The sequence below is a fragment of the Calonectris borealis genome, chromosome 7, assembly GCF_964195595.1.
Source record: "Calonectris borealis chromosome 7, bCalBor7.hap1.2, whole genome shotgun sequence".
NCBI classification, from domain to species: Eukaryota; Metazoa; Chordata; class Aves; order Procellariiformes; family Procellariidae; genus Calonectris; species Calonectris borealis.
In genome coordinates this window covers 28,649,716-28,673,263 of record NC_134318.1, presented here as the reverse complement: position 1 = coordinate 28,673,263, position 23,548 = coordinate 28,649,716, and the positions used below count along the sequence as shown (strand labels likewise).

The 23,548-nt window shown below is 43.6% G+C and overlaps 1 protein-coding gene across 16 annotated transcripts in view; it reads right to left on the bottom strand.

Moving 5' to 3' along the window:
- Positions 1-23,548, bottom strand: part of ARMH3 (armadillo like helical domain containing 3) — a 135,076-nt gene that overhangs the window by 75,738 nt on the left and 35,790 nt on the right. For all 16 annotated transcript variants that reach the window (XR_012674324.1, XR_012674326.1, XR_012674325.1 and 13 more), the window contains 4 exons: positions 22,767-22,832; positions 21,581-21,650; positions 19,979-20,039; positions 17,025-17,113 (listed from right to left, as the gene is read on the bottom strand). Coding sequence is in view for 8 of the 16 variants with exons in the window: in XM_075154865.1 (XP_075010966.1) it covers positions 17,025-17,113; positions 19,979-20,039; positions 21,581-21,650; positions 22,767-22,832 (286 nt within the window). In the remaining 8 variants the exon portion in view is untranslated. The remainder of the gene's footprint in view (positions 1-17,024; positions 17,114-19,978; positions 20,040-21,580; positions 21,651-22,766; positions 22,833-23,548) is intronic.

Sequence of the window (23,548 nt, the reverse complement as noted above, 5' to 3'; positions counted from 1 at the left end):
ATGTCAATGCTGCTGCAATAGTACAAGGAAGGATATAGTACTTTATTATGTCAGTTATCTAGGGCTGTGCGGTAAAGACTACAGATCTGGTTCACACTTGTCTTAAGAAAACGACAAAAGCTTCTGCTGTAACCACCCAAAATCAGTCAGTGATATTAGGAATTAACAAAAAGGTTGGCTAAAAGAGCTTTAATCAAACAGACTTTACAATAAAAAATTGTATTCCGTACACTTGAATAAAATGAAAAGTTCTTTATCCTCGTCTTTCTAGTTCTTGAAAATTTCAAAAAAGAAAGCTATTTTCTTCTGTGTTACAGCTGCTCAGGGCTGAAAACTGATGCCTGCCTAGAACAGATTCTTAATGTATTCTCTGCTCTGAAGTCAGCAGATTTCAAGACTTAAAACATCTGAATTAGATGGCCTGCAAAGTCAAGCTGGAATGCTATACAGACTTTTGAAAAAAGGTTCTTCATTACCCACTAATTGGTAACTGCATATAGGTTATAGGTTCACCTAGAATTTATTAATTTGTTCTTCCCCCTGTTACACACTACCCAGTAAGTATCTACAAGAAAACCAACTCCACTTTGGGAGAACCCCATAGCAAATACAGAACAGACCATTCATCTCTGCCCAAAGGTACAGGCTATGAAATAGGAGTAGATAAAACACAGGGAACAGGAATGAAGTAAGAGCAAAATTTAGATACCCTTCCCCTCCCCCTCTTCAGGATTATAAAATATTCAGAAAAGGTAAAACCAAAAAACCTACGGTAAAAAAACAGATATGAAGAGACCAGTAAGATCTGGAATTAAACAAAATTGTCAGATTCTGAATACAGTCCTGCACCACTACCTTCCGATACTGGAAGTTCATTGGGAGGATCAAAAGTTTATATATGCCCCCCAAAAGGGAAGCCTGCAATCCTAGTGAGGGTATTTATTCATCACAGACAGAAGCTACTTCAGTTTAATCTACCAGCTGGTGGCTTGATGCTGAACTGCAAACCAGAACAAAGAAAGTTCTCTGCAAATTTCAGACATTCAAGTGATTTATCTTTCAGAGCTATTCCAGGATTTATCAATCAGCAGCAGCACCTCCCCGTTCCATGACAGCAGCCCACCTCTCGAAGCAGACACACCTTTTCAACGCAGCCACAGAACTCCCCATACCGTCATCACCTCATCATCAGACTCAAACATCTGGGACCAAAAGCAGAGCCTGGATTCCACAATAATCCAGCTCTGGAAATACTCCTGTCAGATATTTTTCTGTAAAACAGCTCTTTCAAAACAAAGAAGTAGCAGGTACAGATGGGCTCTCCACCTGAGCAGATATCCAGCTAAAAACAGGTTTCCAAGGTAACTGAGCCTCCACAGCAAAAAAGTAGAGCCTCCCGCAGTCAGTGGCTTGGACTGAGGGCAGCTGCCCTGCATCTCTGTCACAGCAGCTTATTGGCCATCTCTCTATTTAAGAGATAGAAGCATGCGTTTACCTCTTTCCCGGCCACACAAGTCCACATAGCCCCATCTCGTGACCAGGTGCTGCTGGTCTTCAACTGCAAGATCTTCAACTACTAGCAGTTGGGGCTTCTGAAACCAGAGTAGCAGAGCTCTGGATTTTCTGTAACAACTGCTGTGAAGCCTCTTGTTCATCCCATTGCCTCTCATTCTCCCACCAGAACCCTACTGAAAGGCCCTTGGCTGAGGGTGGTTGCAGAGCATGACGAGAAGCCACCGAACATCCAAACATAGTGAACACGAAAGCTGCCCGTGGTGGGGAGACACTATTTTTTAAAGAATAAGCATAACCATCACTGTCTAGAGCACGAGCACTCACCGACTGATGGGGCAAGTACCCTACAATTGCCCACTGCAGTATTTCTCAGATACCTCCCTGAAGCACTTGCACTGCTCTATATGGGTGACAACACTTGAAGGAGAACTGTTGCTCTGTTCTACCCCAACAACAGCTCCTACGTTTGTTCCAGCCATTGTGATGAATTTGCTCATGTTTAATTTTCCTGTTCCAGTTAGAAAGAAGACAAGAGATTACCGCTGCTTGAAATCAATCTTTATACCTGAATTGCACTGCATCATAGCCCACTCACAGCCGATCTATGCTGTTCCTTCCCTAAGAACTAGGAAGGAAAGGGACATGCTTCACATGAAGAAGAAACTCAGTGCTAGGCTCAGAGCTGGTCAGAAGAGCTAATCCACCAGGTTTGCAGTCAGTGCATGCACTGCACAGACAAATTTATCCAACTGTTTGGAAACCACACATTCCTAAAAAAGTTGCAGTGCTCCTAATTAGGATATACACTACATCGATGCTCAAAGAGCAACCCATCTTTTTCCACACCAACACATTCCGCACCAGCCTCTGCTCAAGTGGCTCTAAGGAACGCTGGGGAAAACGAGCCCTTAAATCTATGGCTACCTGTGTCTCCATAGTTTGCTACGGAGTGGGCAGACCCCGCACCGAAAATGAGGACAGCTATGCCCTGGAGTTTTCAGGATCAACAACTTTTAGATCCAGCTTCGTTGCCCAGTGCCCTTCAGTGACAATTACACACACAAAATAAACCCATACAAAATCAAGGTCCGACTGGCTGAACACCCCTCCACCCCTGAGCTCCAGTGGGGCTCTGCTGTTGCTACTCCTGAGCAACCTGAAGCCAAACCAGATCTGTCATTTTTTGCCTGCTGCAATCAACTGTTCTCCTCTCATAGCCCATGGGCAGGCTGCCCTCTCACACTACCCAGGAAATTATCCATGTTTGTTCTCAGCGGAGGAGCAGTGCAATCCCTCAGCTGCACAAGCAGACAGAACTGTGGCTCTCACTTGGGCTCAGCCACATTATCCCAATTTGTGCTCCAGGGTTTAACAGTGATGGATGGTTTGGGCATGAGAACTATTTCAACATTAACTGGAAAACAGCACCATTCTTGCAATAGCCTCTAGAGCCTTTTTTTCCAAAGATACTCATCTTTGGCATCCCTTATCAGAACACAATACACCCACTACGGTAAGTCTCGAAACATCCATAATTTCACAATGCAATAGTGCCACTAGAACTTCTTTAGCAACACAAGCAGGAGGCTGCAACTAAACTAAACTAGCAGCCGTCAGTATTTGCATGCAAGGTCCTCATTTTGTGACCTGAGCTGAGCACACTGGCTATGCTTCTTAAATCAACAAGAGAACGCGGCCTTGAACACCTACATTTACAGCCTCAAAACCAAGCAGAAAAACATGTTGAGTGGACACTTGTATTGGACATGAAGCCATATGATTGGCTGTAGGTGAAAGTGGTGTAAGCATCCAGATTGGTTTTTAGGCAATTTTCTCCCAAGGATTATTATAGCCAAAGGATGAAAAGTGACATCACCAGCTTTTACAGATACCCTCCCTGCTTTCTAAACTGAAATGACTGCAGTGAAAGAGGTTCTTAGCTCTGTCGCCACACAGCTGCTTTTGAGGACGGACCCTTTCCCTTATCAGCTCTTGCGGCCAGTCTGTCTATTGAGGAGCAACAGTACTCCTGCTCAGTTATTTCCTGCCCTTCTTCAAGCCAATCCTCTGTAAGGAGGCTGTGAGCAGCCAGCATCTCTTCTTCTCTTCTACCAGGAAGGAGGTAATTCCTGTGTTCCGGACAGATGCCCTTCCCCTATTCCTCCTCCCACAGCAGACTTACCTTCTCTCCCTCTAAGCCTTGTTTCAAACAGGAGTAAATTCAGCCTCAGCACATTTGGGATTCACACAAAGTTTTTGTTCTATTTAGTGTCTCCTGTTTGGAGTTTATCCACTGTTTGGATCACGTGTAATGCAACAGGAGCGTGGGGGTAGGTTAAGTGGAGAAAAGGGAAAAAAAGCAGAAGTAGTACCGTCCCTTGGGCAAGTCAGAATGTAGCACAGACTCTGCCAAGAGCATCAGAAGGCTCTGATGTGTTACTGCACAATAGAGCAGAAGAGAACAGCCCTGAGACACACATCAATGAGAGCTTGGATGGGTTGAGCACAGTATGGAGGCCTCTGTCACCGCATCCACTGCGCTCCCAGGTCAAAAATCTTCTAATGGTGCATATAATGGCCCTCAACAAAGAAGCAAGGGAGAAAAAGAGATGTGAGGGCTCCTCAGAAGCTGCAGTGTAACAACAATTAACAGGATCCTGTAGTCTACTAAAATCCTCCAATTTTCCACCCTCCAACTCTCCAGGCACACTGGGAAGAACAGTGATTTTCCCATTCCCTCTGGAAGTTACCATTGTATCAACAGTATATTCAGTATCCTGCTTTCAGTGTTTCAACTGACAACCCCCTTAGGATGATCCCCAACCCACATGTCACTACAGGGCAGCTGCTAATGACATCTGGGCAATACTTCCTTGCTGCAGAGAAATTCTCTTGCCTCCGAGTGCTTCAGCAGCACAGTAACCATCCTGGACCTCTTACAGCCAGCCTGTTCACATATACATACTCTCAAGGCAAGGTCCATGCTGCTTATAGTACATGATGAGCCAGATCTGGTAAGGATTAGTGCACTAGACTGGAACAAAGAAGAAACTGGATTAAATTCCTTAGGAAGCAGACTTTGTGTGCTTTCAATTCCTCTTTCTGTGCTTCAATTCCTCCAATATAAAAGAGAAAACAGAACCATTCTGTCTGAAACAGCACTGGAAGCATAAATAGAGCAATGAGAACAGCCTTGGCTGTACCTGGTCAGACCAAAGGCCCACCTATGCTCAGTATTCTGTCTCTAACTGGTCAACGTCAAATGCCTGTTGAAAAATAATAGGCCAAACAACGCTTTCTCATAACAGTCTTCCAGATTCCAAAATTCAGCATGATCCCCTTACACGAGGGAAACTACAGCAGACAGCGTGGAAATAACAAGACTCTCACAACACGACAATACCATAATCGCAGACTAGTCCACTCTCCTATTCCGGATTGGAAGTCAAAGGGCTAAGCTAGGATAACCATATATCCCACTGTGCTGTTATGGGGAGAAGGAGAGACCCCAGAACAGGGTAATCACCTGTAATAAATGCTATACCTGAAGAGAAATTCAGAAGTAGGGAAGCAAAAGGCTCAAATACGATATACGGAGATGACCTGAGTGTTAAGAGGGTGCAGATTTGGCCACGTTCAGCATGGGCAGATGCTCAGCAGAACAGTGATCAAAACAAACTCAGCAGGAGATGAATATCTACAGATAGGATTTGACAGAAAAGAACCAACAGAGGTAGTTTCCAGATAGAGCAGTAGCAGTAGCAAGCGTGTCCGAGAAATAGCTACATTGCCATTATAAACTAATGCACCATAACCCCCCGAGGCACAAACTATCCCAGCATCCTCGGACAAGTGAATCAATTACTCAGGGACAGCACTTGCAGCTTCCCGTCAATCAGCCAAAGCGTTAGAAAACAAGACTGTTACACCATTGCTGCAGTCCCCTCTCAGGGGAGCAGGGGAAGCAATAAAAGCTCTGTCAACATCACTGTTCAACATGCTTCAGCTCCTTCCCTCTGCTCTGATAAGGAGGGAGCACCCCACTCATAGTTGTAACAATTCACCTGGCTGCACGGCTCCTCTAACCGCTGCCTCCCTGCTTGCTGCCACAGGCACTGCCAAATTCCTGCTCCCAGCCACCAAAGCTCTGTGGCAGACAGCAGCCGGCTACTGGCAGGCTCCCCACCACCAGCATCTCAGCACTCTGCAGCTGTTCCCTCGTCTTCTCCCCATGACTCTCAGGGTATAAGCATGAAAGCAGCCTGTATTGTTAATGAGAAACAACAGCTTGCCAGAGGGCTGGAGCACATGCTGGCATAACCCATCGCTCCCAGGATCAGTCGAGTAGGCCACTTCACTTCCAATCTTTTACTTTCTTTATATAGTCCCCATCCCTGGTACTCACTGTTCCCACCTAACCGCAGCCAACGGTGTGAAAATTGCAAGCTTAATGGAAATGCTGATTGCTGATGCCAGAGCAATGCTGCTTGATAGCAATCCAGCAAGCGGTAAGAAAGAAACCAAATTTTCCAACTTCAGCTAAAGCTCAGATGAACAATACGCTTTTTTCTTAAAAATAAAAAATAAAAAAGCACACACCCACAAGCTTCATTCCTCTTTAGAGGAAAGGGAAGTATTGAGCTCAATTCTATTCTGTCTGACAGTACAGGTTCACACTGTTAATTAAATAGTAGTCTTGGGAGTTAACGTTGCGCATTTTTGTATGGCATTTTAAAACAGAAAAGGAGGAGCATCTGGAGAAAGAGCAGAAACATTGTGTAAGAACATGGGAAGACAGCAGAGTAACGGACCCAGAGTGCTGCTTCTTGAAAACAAAAAGGGGACAGGGATAAATCACTGCATTCTGAATGCTGCAACCCCTCCGTGCAGACAAAGAAATGGCTATGAACAGCTCTGGTTGTAACACTTCTGTCATCAATGGGATTGTTTCCCAGGAGAAATTATCACACTATCTCCACTAGGTCACCGTGATCTGCAAACTGTTAGGGATTCACAATCAAATTCTCCAGTATTAGCTAGCTTTATTTAAAAAGTAATTTGCAGGACATAGCAACATATCCGGATGAGACCTGCCAGGCTGAAGCAGGATGACCAAAAGGTTACTAGACTTTTGTCCACTTAAATGACTAAATTCCCTTTGTGCTCATCTGAGCAAGGCTCTGTTCATAAAGAATTCCCATCCTGATCTTACCAGGTGACCAATAACAGCCACAAATCTTTTTCTCTCCGTCCGCAACCAGGGCCAAATTCTTTATCATCAGTATTAAAATACGTTAAAATAAAGAGAAGGTAACTAGAATTAACTAATAGAACACGAAGAAGGATTTAAGTAAAAGCAGATGCTTCCTAAAAATGCCCCATGCAGGGAATTTAGAACATTCTCTTTTACAAGAAAGCCACTAAGTTTTTGCATTTCTTACACTATCTTCTTTAGGAGATTTATACCAGTACATTCCACCAAATGGCTGTATGCTCTTACCACAAAAGTGTTTTAGCTTTGGTTGAAGGAGGTAACATGGAAAGGTTAACATGAAATTGGACCACCGGTTGAGAATGGCAGCAGAAGACTACAAGACGACATTTGCAGTCACCCTTCTGAAATTCACATCTTCTGCCTGTAAGTGAGCTTTGCAAGATGGGACTGGGGTTTTCTTTGGGGCAACGTGGAGTGCTACCAGAAGTACAAATTAAATAAATCGATGAATATCAACCCACAACATACATCACAACTACAAACAAAATTTATTTTATAAAACTATCTTTCAATTTCAATCCTTTCCTAAATTCACTGAAATAGCCAACAGGACTAACAGTTGCACTCCTGTACCAAGCTTGTGCCAACACAGTAACCACATGTCCAACCAAGCACCAGCATTCCTATGAGTAAAGAAAATGGGCAACTCTAAGGGCTGCCAACTTCCACTACGTATTCCATGGCACGTAAGAGTTACAGCCTTTAGTTTGTGTGAGAAACTATATTCTTTCCAATAAAGTTTCAGAACTGTTCCACCTCCTCAGAAACTTCACTAGAGTCAACAAGCATAATGCTTGTGAACCTGTTGGGCCTCCTATTAAACAGCTGGCCAATATTATCTATTTTCTTTCAATTTCAAAGATAAGGAACAGAGATAAAGCTTGCCAGTCACCTATCTACAAGTAAAGGTGAGGTAAGTTGTCATAGACAAGGACATCGCGTAAAATGCAAGTTAATCGGAATTTTAGTACTGATTTACTGAGCCACTTAGAAATAAACACTAATTCCAAAACTTCAACTTAATGACCCAGTTTGTCAGAATACTAAAGGATCTTGCTGTTTTTTGCAATCGTAGAGCTAAGCATCTCTGCCCCAGGGTGCTAATATGAGACCTGTGAAGTCCTGTCCACGTCCTTCTTGGCACAGAAAAAAAGTCATAAGCATAGCCGAAATGGTCAAAACATCATCCTGAGAAGAAAACATGCTTTCCTCTTTCAAGCATACAATACATTAAGAAGCACTGGGAAAAAAATATACCCAGGATACACACCTAAGCTAGACGCTAGCTCTCATTCCTCAGTTTTCCCACACTGAAGAATGGTCGCAGGAAGGCATTCAAATAAGAGAACAGGAAAAGGACATTTAGTGCCATCCCTGAGAGTTAAAAATGCTGAACAGCTCCCTTTCCAGATCATGCATGATTTCTAACCCAAAGTTTCTATCTGGTAACACCTCCCAGCCTCCCTAACCCTCTAACCCCAGACCTCATCCTACCTAGTCCCTCCTATACTCAGGGCCTCCTATTCCTCCTCACACACTATCACCTCCAATTCCTCTTAGGCTCTCCATCCTCCCAGGTCGAGATCCCCTCCAGCTCCAAAGACCTACCCACCCCATCAACTCAGAACTCCCATTCCTGTTGCAGCTGCTCAGCATCTCACATTTAACCAGCCTGGACACTGTTCTTGCCTCCTCCTTCCTCAGTTCCTGGTGCTCCCTCTGAACTACGACTGGGAACTGCAGAGGGAGCCCATCCTTCCCACTTCCAGCCTCATTCCTCAGTGAGGTGGCACTCTCTTTAAAAAGCCAGCATCACCTTGTACTCAAACAACTCGTGAGATCCCAAATCTCCAGCATGGTACATGGCTGGGAGCTCTCAGTCATGTGGAGATTGTGATGTGCAGCTTTGAGAAGTTGGGCCAGCCTCCCACTATCAAAAGGCATGGAGAAATGACAGGGTAAGCACCAGGTAAAACCTGCATTAGGTAGAGTATGTTGACCTACAAAGGTGTTAGAACTCTAGCATTTGTTCTATAGTTCTCTTTACAGTTTACAAGCAGCACAGTGAAGTCAGAACGCATTTCTGCTGGAAGGTATTTGAAAGGTCAAGTCTCACATAATGACTTCTTTTTCTTCCCAAAACAGTAAGTTCAAGTAGAACCCTTTAACAGAGACAAACAGACCTTCTTTGTACTCACCCTAAATTTCATTTTATGAAAGCATTTTACACTTAACACACAAGCTCTTGTTCCTTCTACCCTATCCCTACACATGACCTTTATTAGTTACCTTTGAAGATGCTGTGCTGAAGAGACCATTCTTTTATGCTTGCAATTAAAGACATTTCTTTTTTTGTTACTATATTACAGAATTCTTCATTGCACAGAAATCACCACAGCAGCCTTATCTATACCATGACTGGACCATGACTGCTTCCTCTGAACTCTTAAGACTTCAGAAGCATGCAGAAGACAGTGTTGTTGGATCTTGAACCTTGGTAGTATTTTTTAAAACCACATAAGACATTCTGCGAGTTTGTAAGAAGGTAAAATTTTAGGTCTTTAATTCTTTTCCCTAAAATCTTTAAGTCATTTGCTAACTGGCCAAGCAGCTCTGTAGTCTTTCAAACTCTCACGGCACGCAGTGAGCAGGCATTTTACCAGTGAACTAGACTGTCTGCTACACCAGTATCCTGCCTCCACAAGAGCTGCAAGAAGACAAGCTTCCCTTGCCAGGCAGCTGCTGCAGAATGTGACAGTCACAGCAGGATTAGAGATGAAGGGGAGATGCAACATCACCTGATTTCCAATCTGTTCAGCAACACAAATCAGAGGGCTGAAGCAGACCTGATCAACAGCTGGAGAACCAGAAATGCCATAGGTAACAAATACTACCCGTAATCAATATTTCAGCCACAGGAATAACAGAACGAAGTATAAGTGACTAAACAATACCACCTTAAACATGTCCTGTATAAGGCCAAGTGTGTTATACATACTGAAAGTGGGGTTTTTTTCTCCCCTCAAAAATATTGCTTCTTTATTTTAAAATGTTCCACAGAGGAACCTTTCACCTCTTTACTATTCACCCAAAAAGATTGTGAAAGCAATATTATCCTCATGTTATAAATACAGAAACTGACAGAAAGATCTAAGGAGTCTACAAAAAGGGGGGAAAAAAGTGTATTTTGTCCAGTAGCATTGCAAAAGTCTGCTTTGATAATCCTAAAATAAAAACGGAGAAAAATTAACTTCTTGATAGTGCTACACATTTGAAGCACCTTCATTTTAACAGTGCATTCAGTATCTATCAAATTAACTAAGCTACAAGATAAGAAACTGTAGCCCTTATGTTACAATAATTTGGAAACTGATCTTCAACACTTACTAATGGCAAAGCTCATTTTTAATCCTTCTTTGCATTCAATTGCCCTAATAAATTACTATTTCACCATTATACATTAAGATTTTTTTATGATCTACTCTTGCTATTATAAGTCTATATTAGAATTGCTTTTCTGTTTCTTTAAACATGGCTTTTGCTTAAAGCAAACCATAGCAACTGCAAAGAAGTTACCTGCAACCCTAAGCTCAGAGTGAATTGCTCAAGCATTACTAATTTTGAGGTGGGAGGAGTTGAAGAAATGAGGTCTTTTTATATAAAAAGCTCAAATGACTCATGAAAACTCATAGCTTATATATGCTTGACAACAACAACATACATAGCACCTTCCATCATCAAGTGCTGAACAGACTAGTTAGAGTTCAACAATTAAAACCCAAACCCCACCTTCATGACCAGCAAAATCAACCTCATTTTCACATGACAAGGAGCAGAACTTAAAAAAAACATTGGGCATAACATGCTATTTCTGAGAGCAGGGAAGTGATTGTTACTGAGTATCAGCTCTATAAAGTATCTTACACTTGACATTCAATAAATGAGTGTTTAAAAAGTGTAAGGTACCTAGCATAACAGTCCCGGAGATTTCCAATTGGCCAAAATGTCTGTAAGGGAACAGGTCAACACAATCACATCCACTTACAGTTTCTGACCGTGGCCAAATTTCCAGGCTAATCACCAGTAACGGTACACTGTCACAGAAGAAAAACCTGAAGATTTTCTTCAGCGGTCAAAGGGAAGAGCCACAGATTATTGAACTGAAGCTAATAATCTGCTGAAAAAGTCTATTAAAGAGCAACCAAGATCAACAGGCATCTCTGGATCTGAATGTCTGGTCCACCTATCGGTAAGTGCACTTGGTAATCATTTTCATGGGCTAATCAAATTACAATTGCTTTTCGCTCTCCAGCACTCTTTTTAGGATATTCCAGAATCTAGCTCCACTAGTGCTCTGATATTTATTTTCACGCTACTTTTAGCTAGAGCCAGCTTATATATACTACTTTTGCCACCTACAGATCTTCCTTTCTGTCAGTCCTGCTTCCAGCTCTCAAACTCCTGCATCATTCTCCATCAGCTAAACATTCTTGGTCATCTGGTCCGCACAGCTAGAGATTCATATTGTACTGAGTGCCATGGTCCTGGCCCCTTGACTTAATACGCAAGCATTAATCTAATAGGGAAGCTAAGGCTGGATCACACCCAAAGACTCAGTAACAATATTGCTCTTCCTCAAGCTCAGGTGTTGAAAAAGGAAGTCCAACAGAAGTAAGACCGTATGTAAGCAATGTGCCACATAGTGGCGTATCCAAAAAAATTATGAAGTATTACAGACTGCACGAACAGCCTGATATGTGTCCTGAGAGATGCCAAACACCTGGCTCCACTGCTTTTCCCTGCAATCATTGTAACTTAAAATCAAAAAAGGAAATGCAGAAACTTTCTCCAAGTGCTGCTGGCCTTCCATACTGAAGACAAAGCACTCACAAAGGAAGAGCATCTATCCATCAGATGACACACAACTGGCTTTCCTTAATTAGAGACTAGCTAACATTAGAATTGGCAAGTGAACAGAAGGCTCCATACATCGCTCCTGCTTCCACCTACAACCTTTATCTCAGTTCCTCCGCACCCTATACTGACTACCTACCCCACAGTATTCCCTTTGTCTTCTTCTCCCACTCAAATTTTCTGCCTGAAACAACTCTCTTACTTTTACGTGCCAGGTAGAATTCTCTCCCTTTCCTTCAATATTTCCTTATGCCAATTCCCTCCAGCTTCTTTGTTCCACCCAGCTCTGTTGGGGGGCTTCCGCTGCTATTATCCACCCCCTGCACAACAGGGGCATTGCTTCAGTCATCACACACCTTGTCATTCAAGAAGACAAGTGTGGGCTTGAAGACCTTCTGTAAAGCATGCCTGATGGGGCAACATGAGATCTCAGACCTTACAGTGAATAGCTGCTCCCTTTTAGCTGTTCATCCAGCAGCGATAACTAATTCTTTGATCCAAAATAAAAGCCCGAAGGGGAATACACTCACATAAGGAGTGAGAGGCGGTGGAGTAGCCCTGTATGTTAGGGAATGCTTCGACTGTCTAGAGCTCAATGATAGTGATGACGAGGTCGAGTGCTTGTGGGTAAGGATGAGGGGGAAGGCCAACAAGGCAGATATCCTGCTGGGGGTCTGTTATAGACCACCTGGCCAGGAAGAGGAGGCAGACGAAATATTCTACCAGAGGCTGGCAGAAGTCTCCCAGTCGCTAGCCCTTGTTCTTGTGGGGGACTTCAACTTTCCGGATGTCTGCTGGAAATACCACACGGCAGAGAGGAAACAGTCGAGGAGGTTCCTGGAGTGTGTGGAGGATAACTTCCTGACGCAGCTGGTAAGCGAGCCCACCAGGGGAGATGCCTCGCTTGACCTGCTGTTCACGAACAGAGAAGGGCTGGTGGGAGATGTGGTGGTCGGAGGCCGGCTTGGGCTTAGCGACCATGAAATGGTAGAATTTTCGATACTTGGTGAAGTAAAGAGGGGGGCCAGCAAAACCGCTACCATGGACTTCCGGCGGGCGGACTTTGGCCTGCTCAGGACACTGGTCGAGAGGGTCCCTTGGGAGACGGTCCTGAAGGGCAAAGGGGTCCAGGAAGGCTGGACGTTCTTCAAGAAGGAAGTCTTAAAGGCGCAGGAGCGGGCTGTCCCCATGTGCCGCAAGAAGAACGGGCGGGGAAGGCGACCGGCCTGGCTGAACGGGGAGCTCTGGCTGGGACTCAGGGAAAAAAGGAGAGTTTATCACTTGTGGAGGAAGGGTCAGGCAACTCAGGAAGAGTACAGGGATCGCGTTAGGTCGTGCAGAGAGGAAATTAGAAAGGCAAAAGCCCGGCTAGAACTCAACCTGGCCACTGTCGTGAGAGACAACAAAAAATGCTTTTATAAGTATGTTAATGACAAAAGGAGAGCCAAGGAGAATCTCCATCCTCTATTGGATGCGGGGGGTAACGTTGCCACCAAGGACGAGGAAAAGGCTGAGGTACTCAATGCCTTCTTTGCCTCAGTCTTTAGTAGTCAGAATGGTTATCCTCAGGGTACTCAGCCCCCTGAGCTGGAAGACAGGGACGACGAGCAGGATAAACCCCCCATAATTCAAGAGGATGAAGTTCATGACCTGCTATGCCACCTGGATGTTCACAAGTCTATGGGGCCGGATGGGATCCACCCGAGGGTTCTGAGGGAGCTGGCGGAGGAGCTTGCCGAGCCGCTCTCCATCATTTACCAGCAGTCCTGGTTAACTGGGGAGGTCCCGGACGACTGGAGGCTCGCCAATGTGACTCCCATCTACAAGGAAGGAGGATCCGGGGAACTACAGGCCGGTCAGCCTGACCTCGGTGCCGGGGAAGATCATGGAGCGGTTGGTTTTGAGGGTGCTCACGAGCCATGTCCGGGACAACCAGGGGATCAGGTCCAGCCAGCACGGGTTCATGGAAGGCAGGTCCTGCTTGACCAACCTGATCTCCTTCTACGACCAGGTGACCCGCCTAGTGGATGAGGGAAAGGCAGTGGATGTGGTCTACTTGGACTTCAGTAAGGCCTTTGACACTGTCTCCCACAGCATTCTCCTAGAGAAGCTGGCGGCTCACGGCCTAGACAGGTGCACTCTTCGCTGGGTAAAAAACTGGCTGGACGGCCGAGCCCAGAGAGTTGTGGTGAACGGAGTTAAATCCAGTTGGCGGCCGGTCACGAGCGGTGTTCCCCAGGGCTCAGTTTTGGGGCCGGTCCTGTTCAATATCTTCATCAATGATCTGGACGAGGGGATCGAGTGCTCCCTCAGTAAGTTTGCAGACGACACCAAGTTGGGCGGGAGTGTTGATCTGCTCGAGGGTAGGAAGGCTCTGCAGAGGGACCTGGACAGGCTGGATCGATGGGCCGAGGCCAACTGCAGGAGGTTCAACAAGGCCAAGTGCTGGGTCCTGCACTTCGGCCACAACAACCCCAGGCAACGCTACAGGCTTGGGGAAGAGTGGCTGGAAAGCTGCCCAGAGGAAAAGGACCTGGGGGTACTGGTTGACAGCCGGCTGAACATGAGCCGGCAGTGTGCTCAGGTGGCCAAGAAGGCCAACGGCATCCTGGCCTGTATCAGAAATAGTGTGGCCAGCAGGAATAGGGAGGTGATCGTGCCCCTGTACTCGGCACTGGTGAGGCCGCACCTCGAATACTGTGTTCAGTTTTGGGCCCCTCACTACAAGAAGGACATGGAGGTGCTGGAGCGCGTCCAGAGGAGGGCAACGAAGCTGGTGAAGGGCCTGGAGCACAAGTCTTATGGGGAGCGGCTGAGGGAACTGGGGTTGTTTAGCCTGGAGAAGAGGAGGCTGAGGGGAGACCTCATCGCGCTCTATAACTACCTGAAAGGAGGTTGTAGCGTGGTGGGTGTTGGTCTCTTCTGCCAAGTAACTAGCAGTAGGACGAGAGGAAATGGCCTCAAGTTGCGCCAAGGGACGTTTAGATTGGACATTAGGAAAAATTTCTTTACTGAAAGAGTGGTCAGGCCTTGGAACAGGCTGCCCAGGGAAGTGGTGGAGTCACCATCCCTGGAGGTATTTAAAAGACGTGTAGATGAGGCCCTTAGGGACATGGTGTAGTGGGCATGGTGGTGTTGGGTTGACGGTTGGACTCGATGATCTTAGAGGTCTTTTCCAACCTGTATGATTCTATGATTCTATTCTATGATTCTATAAAGGATAGAAATTAATTCAGAAGTCCCTGTGCTCTGGTTTGGAATCGTCTGTCAGATAGATCAAGACCAGAAAAATAGCCATTCTTTCAGATCAAAGGCAGCAGCATTCTGGGTAATCAAAGAGCAGCCTTGACAGGAATAAGAGTTAATTATGAAATATATCTCAAGATAGGGCTGGCAATTAGCATTTAGTCTGCCACATATAGCAATCTAGAAGCACACACCTGGAGCAGGCAGGATGTGCCCTTTTACAGGTGCACATACTATTCAACCCAGGGTCTTTCCAGCCTGTATGAAACACCTAATGGCTACTGAAGAATCTCTCTGTTCACCTCAACATCCTATAAGAAAAAATTTGAAACATTCTTATTGTAATTTACTCCTGCATGAGAGGATCTCCCTAAACTTGCAGGAATCTATAGTAAGCATGGAGCTCTTCAGCTACACCGGGTGTGCAGACATTCTAGGTCCTTTACAGAGACTTGACCAATTTGAGTTCTTTTTACTTTACTCCTTTGCTTTCGAAGCATGTGCAGTACTTAACACTTCTGAGGTACTTTACGTTTCCGAAGCACTATACAAACATCTGCTAATTAGAGACAGCTAACAAGAACATCCCAAGATACTGAATCTCAGTGTATAGCAAGGATTTTTATTTTTTCCCCTTAAAACAGGGAAAGTTAAGAATTGAAAGATGCCTAAGAGTGTGCTCTCTGAACTGTGGAACAGTACCTTCAAGCAGAGGGCATTATATTTGAGACTTCCATGCGGCCAGTGTGTAGGAAAGACCCAGCTCAGCCTGGCCAAATAGGAATGGATCCAGTTCACTGCTAACTGCTGAGAAGATACCACACACATACACTGTCAGATGCAATTTCTATTCACAACGGACATCCACATTGTGCACACTCTTCTCCTGAACCGGCACTACACTGCAGCCATGCCTCTAGGGGCTCTGTTCTGAAGAAAACAACTCAAAAGAAATCACTAATCCCTTAATTAGGGGCACCCACTTCACCTTCTACAGGAATAATTTAGAAAGTCTGAATGGGCCACATGTCACACAAGGCAAAAATTTAATAACTGAAAGTGGCTCAGGCTGTTGGTTCATTTCTCTATACCTACACTCAGCTGTGCAAAGCTACTGAAGGGAAGTCCCCAGTGTTAATTGAGAACAGCTTCACAAACCGCTCATCATGGCCTTTTCAAAAGTCATCCTCTCTCAAATTTCTGATGGGAGTTGCATTACACCAGCCAAGTTGCTGATCCTAGGTCTCAAGCACAGCTCCAGGAATACACAATTAGGGCCACGTTCCCTTGAATTTTCATAAACCTCTTGTTTAAGCCACAACAGCTAAGGGATTAACTGTACTTTCCTAGCTGAGCTGAGCTACTTCACTGCTTGCAAGAAAAGAATGGAAGCACACACCATATCCACGAAAGAAGCCTGTTAGGTCTCATCATCCATTTTGCTACCTCCTTCCTCAGACCTCCCACACAATGATGGCATCATAAAACAGTCCTACAAAGCTACATCCACTAGATTATGAGAAACAAGTCAAATCCCATAATACTTATCTATCTCGTTCAGTGGCATGAACGAGACTATCTGCCATCAATGCAAAGGTCAGCGTTAAAAGCCTCTCTTCCCTCCCACTGACATTTCTAGGTTGCTGTCTTCAGAAGGAGCTGTGTATCCATCTCTTACAGCGAAAAGGAAAAGTAAGGTTCACCTCCCTTTACCCAAAAGCCTACCTTCTTTCTACTCACAAATATCTGAGAGAAACACTACTGCACGAAACATTACTCCATTTCTCCTACCAGGTGAAGAGCGACTCAGGTAATGAAACAGAAAAACAAAGACACTTAGATACCATGGTGATCATGGCCAGACAAGAAAGTAAATTAGCTACCATTATGATAATGACCTCGCTTTCCAAAAGAGGTAGTTTGCATGTAGCAACTGAGAAGCAAAATAAAGATGCTTTAACAGAATTGTTGCTTGCTGTTTAACCCTGTAGCAATGGAACAAGCAGTCACGGCCACCAAACAGCCACCCACTCTGGGCTTTTCATATTTGACTGTCTCTGCAGATGGAAAGTACCTGACCAGAGCTCCCTCCAGGTGTAATGAAGCCTCACTCTGCATTTCTTCTGGTAGCACAGCAGCTTGTGCACAATCTGAATGCACCGTCTGGAAAAGAGAGGGCAAAGGATTAATTACGTTGCATTTCCGAGCAATTCTACATCAAACCTGGAAATGCCTCTGAAATCAGCAGCAGGGACATAGACAAACTCAGAGCCTAACAGAGGAGGATGGGGCTCATGGTTTTGGGCTCCTAAAGGGAAGCAACACCTGCAGGAAGGAACCAGACAAGATGAGAGAAAGGGGCCTGTATGCCAGTTTTAGCTCAGTATGATTGGACCGACTACAGATGCAAGTTTGTTACTTATATTTAATTAATACTTTCCATTCTTCGCTGCCCTTACCTGAGGGCCTCATAAGCTCTACAAAAGGAGTTACTTAACTTGCAGGCTCCATATGTATGACATACTGCGCTCAGATTTTGTAAGATCTGGACACAATGGAGCTTTTCAGTTTCTTTGGCCCAAATGATGAGGCTAAAGGAAATCACAGAGTCAAACAAACTGCAGGATTTTTAGTTTGACTGAGGCATGCAGTTTAATTATATAAAAAAAGAAAGATATTTCTGTCAAATTTTCCAGTCTCCTTAAACAAATAATTTAAGAATTGGAATGATCAAGCAATACACCTACAAGCTCTGTAATCCCCCAACATGTAACTAGTATACTTGTGAGTCTCCAAATCCTGTAGGTCTCTATAGCATCTAGCGTTCATACAAACTCTTAGGTGCACAAACATTCTTCACAAATAACATCAGAACTAAATATACAATATAATGAGTAAATTCTCTAGCACTAGCTATCATTAAGGACAAGACAGAAAATATATACAAATTTGAATGTTAGACCAAGCTACTTTTAGTTATTGACATTTAGAAGAAACAGAAGGGAGACTTCAAAAAAGAAAAATTCCTTTTTCCCCAAATCCTTATTTCTCAAAAACACATTATCTCATTAATATCAACACCTCTCTGAAAAGACACTACTGAAAGACACTACATATCAGACAAACATCAGAGAAATCAAATTTTTAAAATTTGCATGGAAGTTATTCAAAATGGAGTGAAGAGCTCAAAATAAGGCTTTAAAAAGCCTTAAGAAATAATACCACAATCGGGTAAGGACTGAAACTAACTTTAGACGAATAAAGGTAAAACCATTTATAATAGCTGAGCATCACATTAAGTGCTGTATTTCAAATTGGATTCTCATAAATTCAACGAAGAAAAGGAAGCAAACCAGCTAGGATACAGACAGCTTGCTTCAGATCAGGAACAGCAATCCCTCCGGGGACAGACCTGCTGTTTCTGATGTTACTGGTACCAGACAATGCCCAGTACCTTTCCACCTACATATTTGCTTGGCTGCAAGACTAAAATTGGCCTCTACAAAAAAAACTATTAAAGCACTGACCAGAGAGAATCTGGCAGTGGCTAAAACATTTCTTTATAATTACAATAGCTGTTAATGCAAAATACTCTGCAGGCAGACATATCTCAGCATTGAAACCTTGTGGTTGTATATAGTAGCTTACAGCTTTCTGGGTGAAATCAAGGCATGGAAGAAAAGGGATGAGGAGAGGCATAACAGTCCTAGTACCCCTGCCTAAAAAGCCAGAGCACCAGCTACCAGCCTATAGACTCCCAAACCACACTGCTTTAGCTATGAAACTGCTTTAGCTATGAATTTATCCATCCTGGTGGGGTGTCTTTGTTTTTTTAGCTTTGTGCTGAGGATTCATAATACACATAATGGACAAAAAAAACCACCCTGGGTCAAAGCAACCGTGACTTCTCTTTTAAAAATTAATATGCCCTCCTTTGAGCAGCTTCATATTGTCACCTTTTAAATGTATTGCAGAGAAGTATGACACTGTTTGTGCATTCAGAACATCCACTTTGTCTGCAATAACTGCGTCTGCCATGGGATGGTTTCAGACAGGAGCGTAGTGAAAGGACTGCACAAACATGCCAAAATGAATGGATACAGATGTCCACTGATGGTTGCTACTGCTCATTATTTTTACTCTCATGCGGTTTCTGGATGTGACCTTACTTTTGAGCCCAAGCATTTCACACCTTTCTTGTGAAATTCCAATGCACTACACCCAACTACAACTAATTCTGTAATTGTCATTTAAAAAACATTTCTCACAAACTCATAATTGAACTGTACAACCTTTGCAAAGGCACTGTAGTTGCAGGGTTGTTTGGGCAAAATCAGAACATGATGAAAAGTTATCCTAAGGGAAAACAGCCTATGTACCTTTATCTTTTCTACAGAATATAGTGCTGTTCAAGCCTTGGGGAAATTCAGTACTGTACAAATAGTCAGAGCAAAGCCAATGATCTGCCTAAATCCTATTTCTGCCCTCCAGGCTAAAGCAGAACAAAGCATTCTAGGGGCCTCCTGGGACACATGGAGTGCTCATGTGTAGCCCTGTTCTCTTCTCTCCTTTTCCCCATCGCTAAGTTTTACCCCTTGCTGCCTATAGCAGGCTATTTCAAGCTTAAACCTCTCTCCTACACTCCACACTGCCTTCCAGGCCTCATGTCAGTCGTCCTTGGTTTTTCAAAACTGTCTTTTCAGTTTTTAGACTAAGATTCAGCTTCTGGAAGTAGGGATTCTTGCAATGACTGTGTATTATGAAACTTCTTTCAGATTGAAAAGCTCTTTGTATTTGATCAAGTAGATTAGGAAATCGGTCTGAAAGGTGGAAATTCATTTCGCTTTCAATTTTCTGGCACACAAAGCATTTTAGAAGTAGAAAAAGTTGCTGGAAGAGTTCGTGAAAAGCCATCCTGCTCCCCACCAGCCACAAAGTGTTATTTCAGCTGGAAGATTGCTCTATGACTAGAATTCCACCCAAATTCAAACTTGAAACGAAATCACGAGTCCCCCCACAGACACTTACACATAGAGATCCATAGGAAATTCTTTCATCATGTGTGTTACAATGAACTCCACCATCAAATCTGACAGAAAAGAAAATGATAAAGTAAGTATTGAGTTAGCTACAGTTAACTTCTAGTAGACAACAATGAGGAAATCAAACTACCCCACCTACCTACCTCTACCAGACGATAGTCCTGCTTAGATGAGAGAAATTTCCCTTTTTTTTTTTCTCGTTTGTTTTAAAGAGAATTAGACATCCTCTGGAATTAAAAAAAAAACTACTGGAAACTGAGGGCATGTAATGTAATTTGCTTTTAGGCACTGCTTCTCCATATGCCTTCCTCCACTATTAGTCAAATAAAGAATACACCACGAATTCTGATGCTTAGAATTGCTCTCGTATTTCAAGCCTTGTCACTAATGGAAAATTCCATTGAGAAGCACAGTTTAGAAAATCATTCTTACCAGAAACAATGCACAAACGCACAACCTAGATGTTTAGAGAGAAGACGTCGTAGAGAACACCTATTTTTCCCTAAAATAAATTCTGAAGCAAGTAAACCTACTCTGATCTCAACACAGACTAAGCTTCTGCTTAAGGCTCATTCAGAGGGGAGGAAGGGAAAAAAAACAAAAAAAGGGAGAGTGTCTCTTTAATATTTAAGGGCTCCCAGTGTGAGGATAAGAGGCAAAGAGTACAGAAATACAACTGCAAGCAGTAAGTTACTATGGTTCAGCTAATAAACACTAACTGAATGTGTGTGTTCTCTGCCCGACATAACTTCAGCATAAAATGCTTAACCCATGCCAGTGGTAACAATTGTGAGATGTAACTTCCTAGGGCACTAATAGCCCAGCAATATGACTCAATAGTGACTAAAAACAGTCTAGGGAAAGAGTACACGGAAACTGATAAGCCTAGAAAGATTCTTCACGCAGCTGCTGTTGGCTTCAACAATCACCTGTTTGAAAACGCTGGAGTCTGAGACTGCTTCCATATCATCAGGCTTAAGAGTCATTCAGGGATCCAGGCTCTGTCCATTTCTGCACCCATTTATGCTTTTGGCCTCCACAGCGATAAATATCAGAATCTAATAATAGGCTGCGTGAAAAGCTTTCAACTGAGCCTCCATATCCACATGCAAAACCAATCCTAGCTACTGACATTCCTATTGTTTTTTTTGCTCAGAAAAGGCTAAATGCCCAGAAAACACTTTCCCCCAACAAACATCTGACCTTTCTGTAGGTTTGCCCTCATTATATCATCTAGAAAGTACTTGGGACCAACTGTTACTACACTTACCTAAAACTCTGAATTTATTTATCACTTGCTCTCCCTACTGTTACTTATTCAGATAAAGGAGGCCAACAGGCTTCTGCAAAACTTACTGTAAATGTATACAGGATTTCTTGCTACAGAGCAGCAATCTTGGATTTAATTTCTCTATGAGCAGCCAGGTATAGAGACGGACAGTCCATTGATGGAAATATCCTTAGTATATAACTGCCTTCCTTTTAAGTCCATCCATCCCTTCCCTTAATCCACAAATCTCATACTTCTATTGCAGAACAAAAGATGCTTCGGGAACCACAAGCACACATGTACCCTAACAATACTCACCAAGCACCGCACACACCAGTGGGCGACAGGGCAGGTTCTTGTCTGCTGCTTTCTTCCTATGTCTCATTGGCTTCAAACACACAAAGATGAAAAGAAGTCAGTAGAAGCCTGAAGTGACATTCTGTGTATTACTGACTTTTTCATGCAAATAGTACCATCAGCACAGGCTTCCCTTTCTCTTTTTCTCCAGCTGCTATCTCACCTATATTAATCCTAAAGGCCGTGGCTGGAGCGAAATTGTGCCCGCTTTTCAGCATTCTGACCACTGGGTTTTTGTTTCTCTAGCTGTGTAACTGGAGGGCACTGTTATATCACAGGGGAGTGGGGGAAGAAAAAAAAAGAAGGAAAAAAAAAACAACAAAACCAACAAAAACCACACACAGCAATTCCTTCCCCTTGGTTAACATAGTGATTTGCTCCTGACCCAGAAGTCTGATCATAATAGCATGTGAAGTATTAAATGGCTTTGGTCTTTATTGTAACAGACCAGAATGGCTAATTGAATGGCAAGTTTGTTGTTAAGTGGGAATGACTAGCATCCTGCAGTAGGCTCACTATAAAATAAGATGTTTGTTTCTGTCCTGGACTAGTGACACTTTCAAGTGCTGCTTCACTGTCAGATGAGGAGGAACTTGCCAGTACCACAAAGACAGAATACATCAAGTTAGGATAGCCATTCAAGTTACTTATAACTACAAAGCTTCACGAGCCAAGTAAGGACACTTCCTCCACAGATAGCTATAGAAACAAACTCTGGAAAAAATACTTTCCTCCTTGAAAGTGAGTCACCCCACCCAGGATGAAGCATAAGCCAAATTAGAGCACTCAGTGCAACTCCAGCTGGCTATTAATATATCACATGAGGGCTAACGCTCGCTGAAGATTAAGGCAGAACATTCTCTCTGCCACTGGTTTCCTCAGAGACCTCATAATACAAGCTCCTCCCCAGCTACAGAGGCCTCTGAATTCAACGACAGGGCAACCAGCTCTTTGTTCTTTGAAGGAGTGAGACAGTCTGAGAGCGATTTCAAAATCATTCCACAACTACTGCATTTCTCACAGTATTTCCACATGCCTTAGCAATCTAGGTTAGATGTCTGTGACACAGTTTTCAACATACAGGGACTCAAATCCTCTGTGTTCTCATCCCAAAGAGAAAACAGACCATCTGGAGGAAAAGACTCACCATCCTGTGTAGGTTTACACGAAAATTCATGTTGTCATCATGGAGAAAAGCGTTAGCATACTGATCCTATTGAAAAGAGCAAGAAAAGGGAGGAAATATGAATAGCCAACCAAGTGCCCAACACCTTTCACTTGCCTCTCAAATCACATGCGTTTCAGTGTAAAACTCCCAACATATAGCTATAAGGTTAGAAAGCCACCTGTCACCTCCTCTTGTCCCCACCCATGTCTCCAGTCACACAAAAGTAAACCCCTCCTGATCCCAATTCCACTTCAGTTAAGTCTGTACTACTGCTTGTTTTGTTAGCAATTTATTTTCCATTCTCCTCCTTTGCCCATTCAAACTCTGGACTGCACACACCACAGTGTCAAAATTTTAACAAGTGCTGTATAATGCATGAGGTGGTTCTCCAGCACACAAGTCCCTGTGACTGTGCAGACAAAGGTTTATATTGGCGTTTTGATGGACCCATCACGCCAGAAATTACTGCAGTACCAGCAGGTAGGTTATCAGCTGTCCCACCCCTCAGGGAAAGCTCATTCCAAGACCAGCTCTAAATCAAATTGATTCCTCCAGATAATACACAGCCAGGTTGGGTAATAAATATACCCTCCCTTTAATACCAGAACCAAAACATGCCCTTACTATACAGAAACAGAATTTCTTATCTTGTATTACCTATGCATCCACCTGAAGAACTCAAGTGCCAAAAACATTTAATTATAAATATGCAGATGATTAGCTTTCAGACTGCACCCTGAAGAAACATTACACCAGAATCC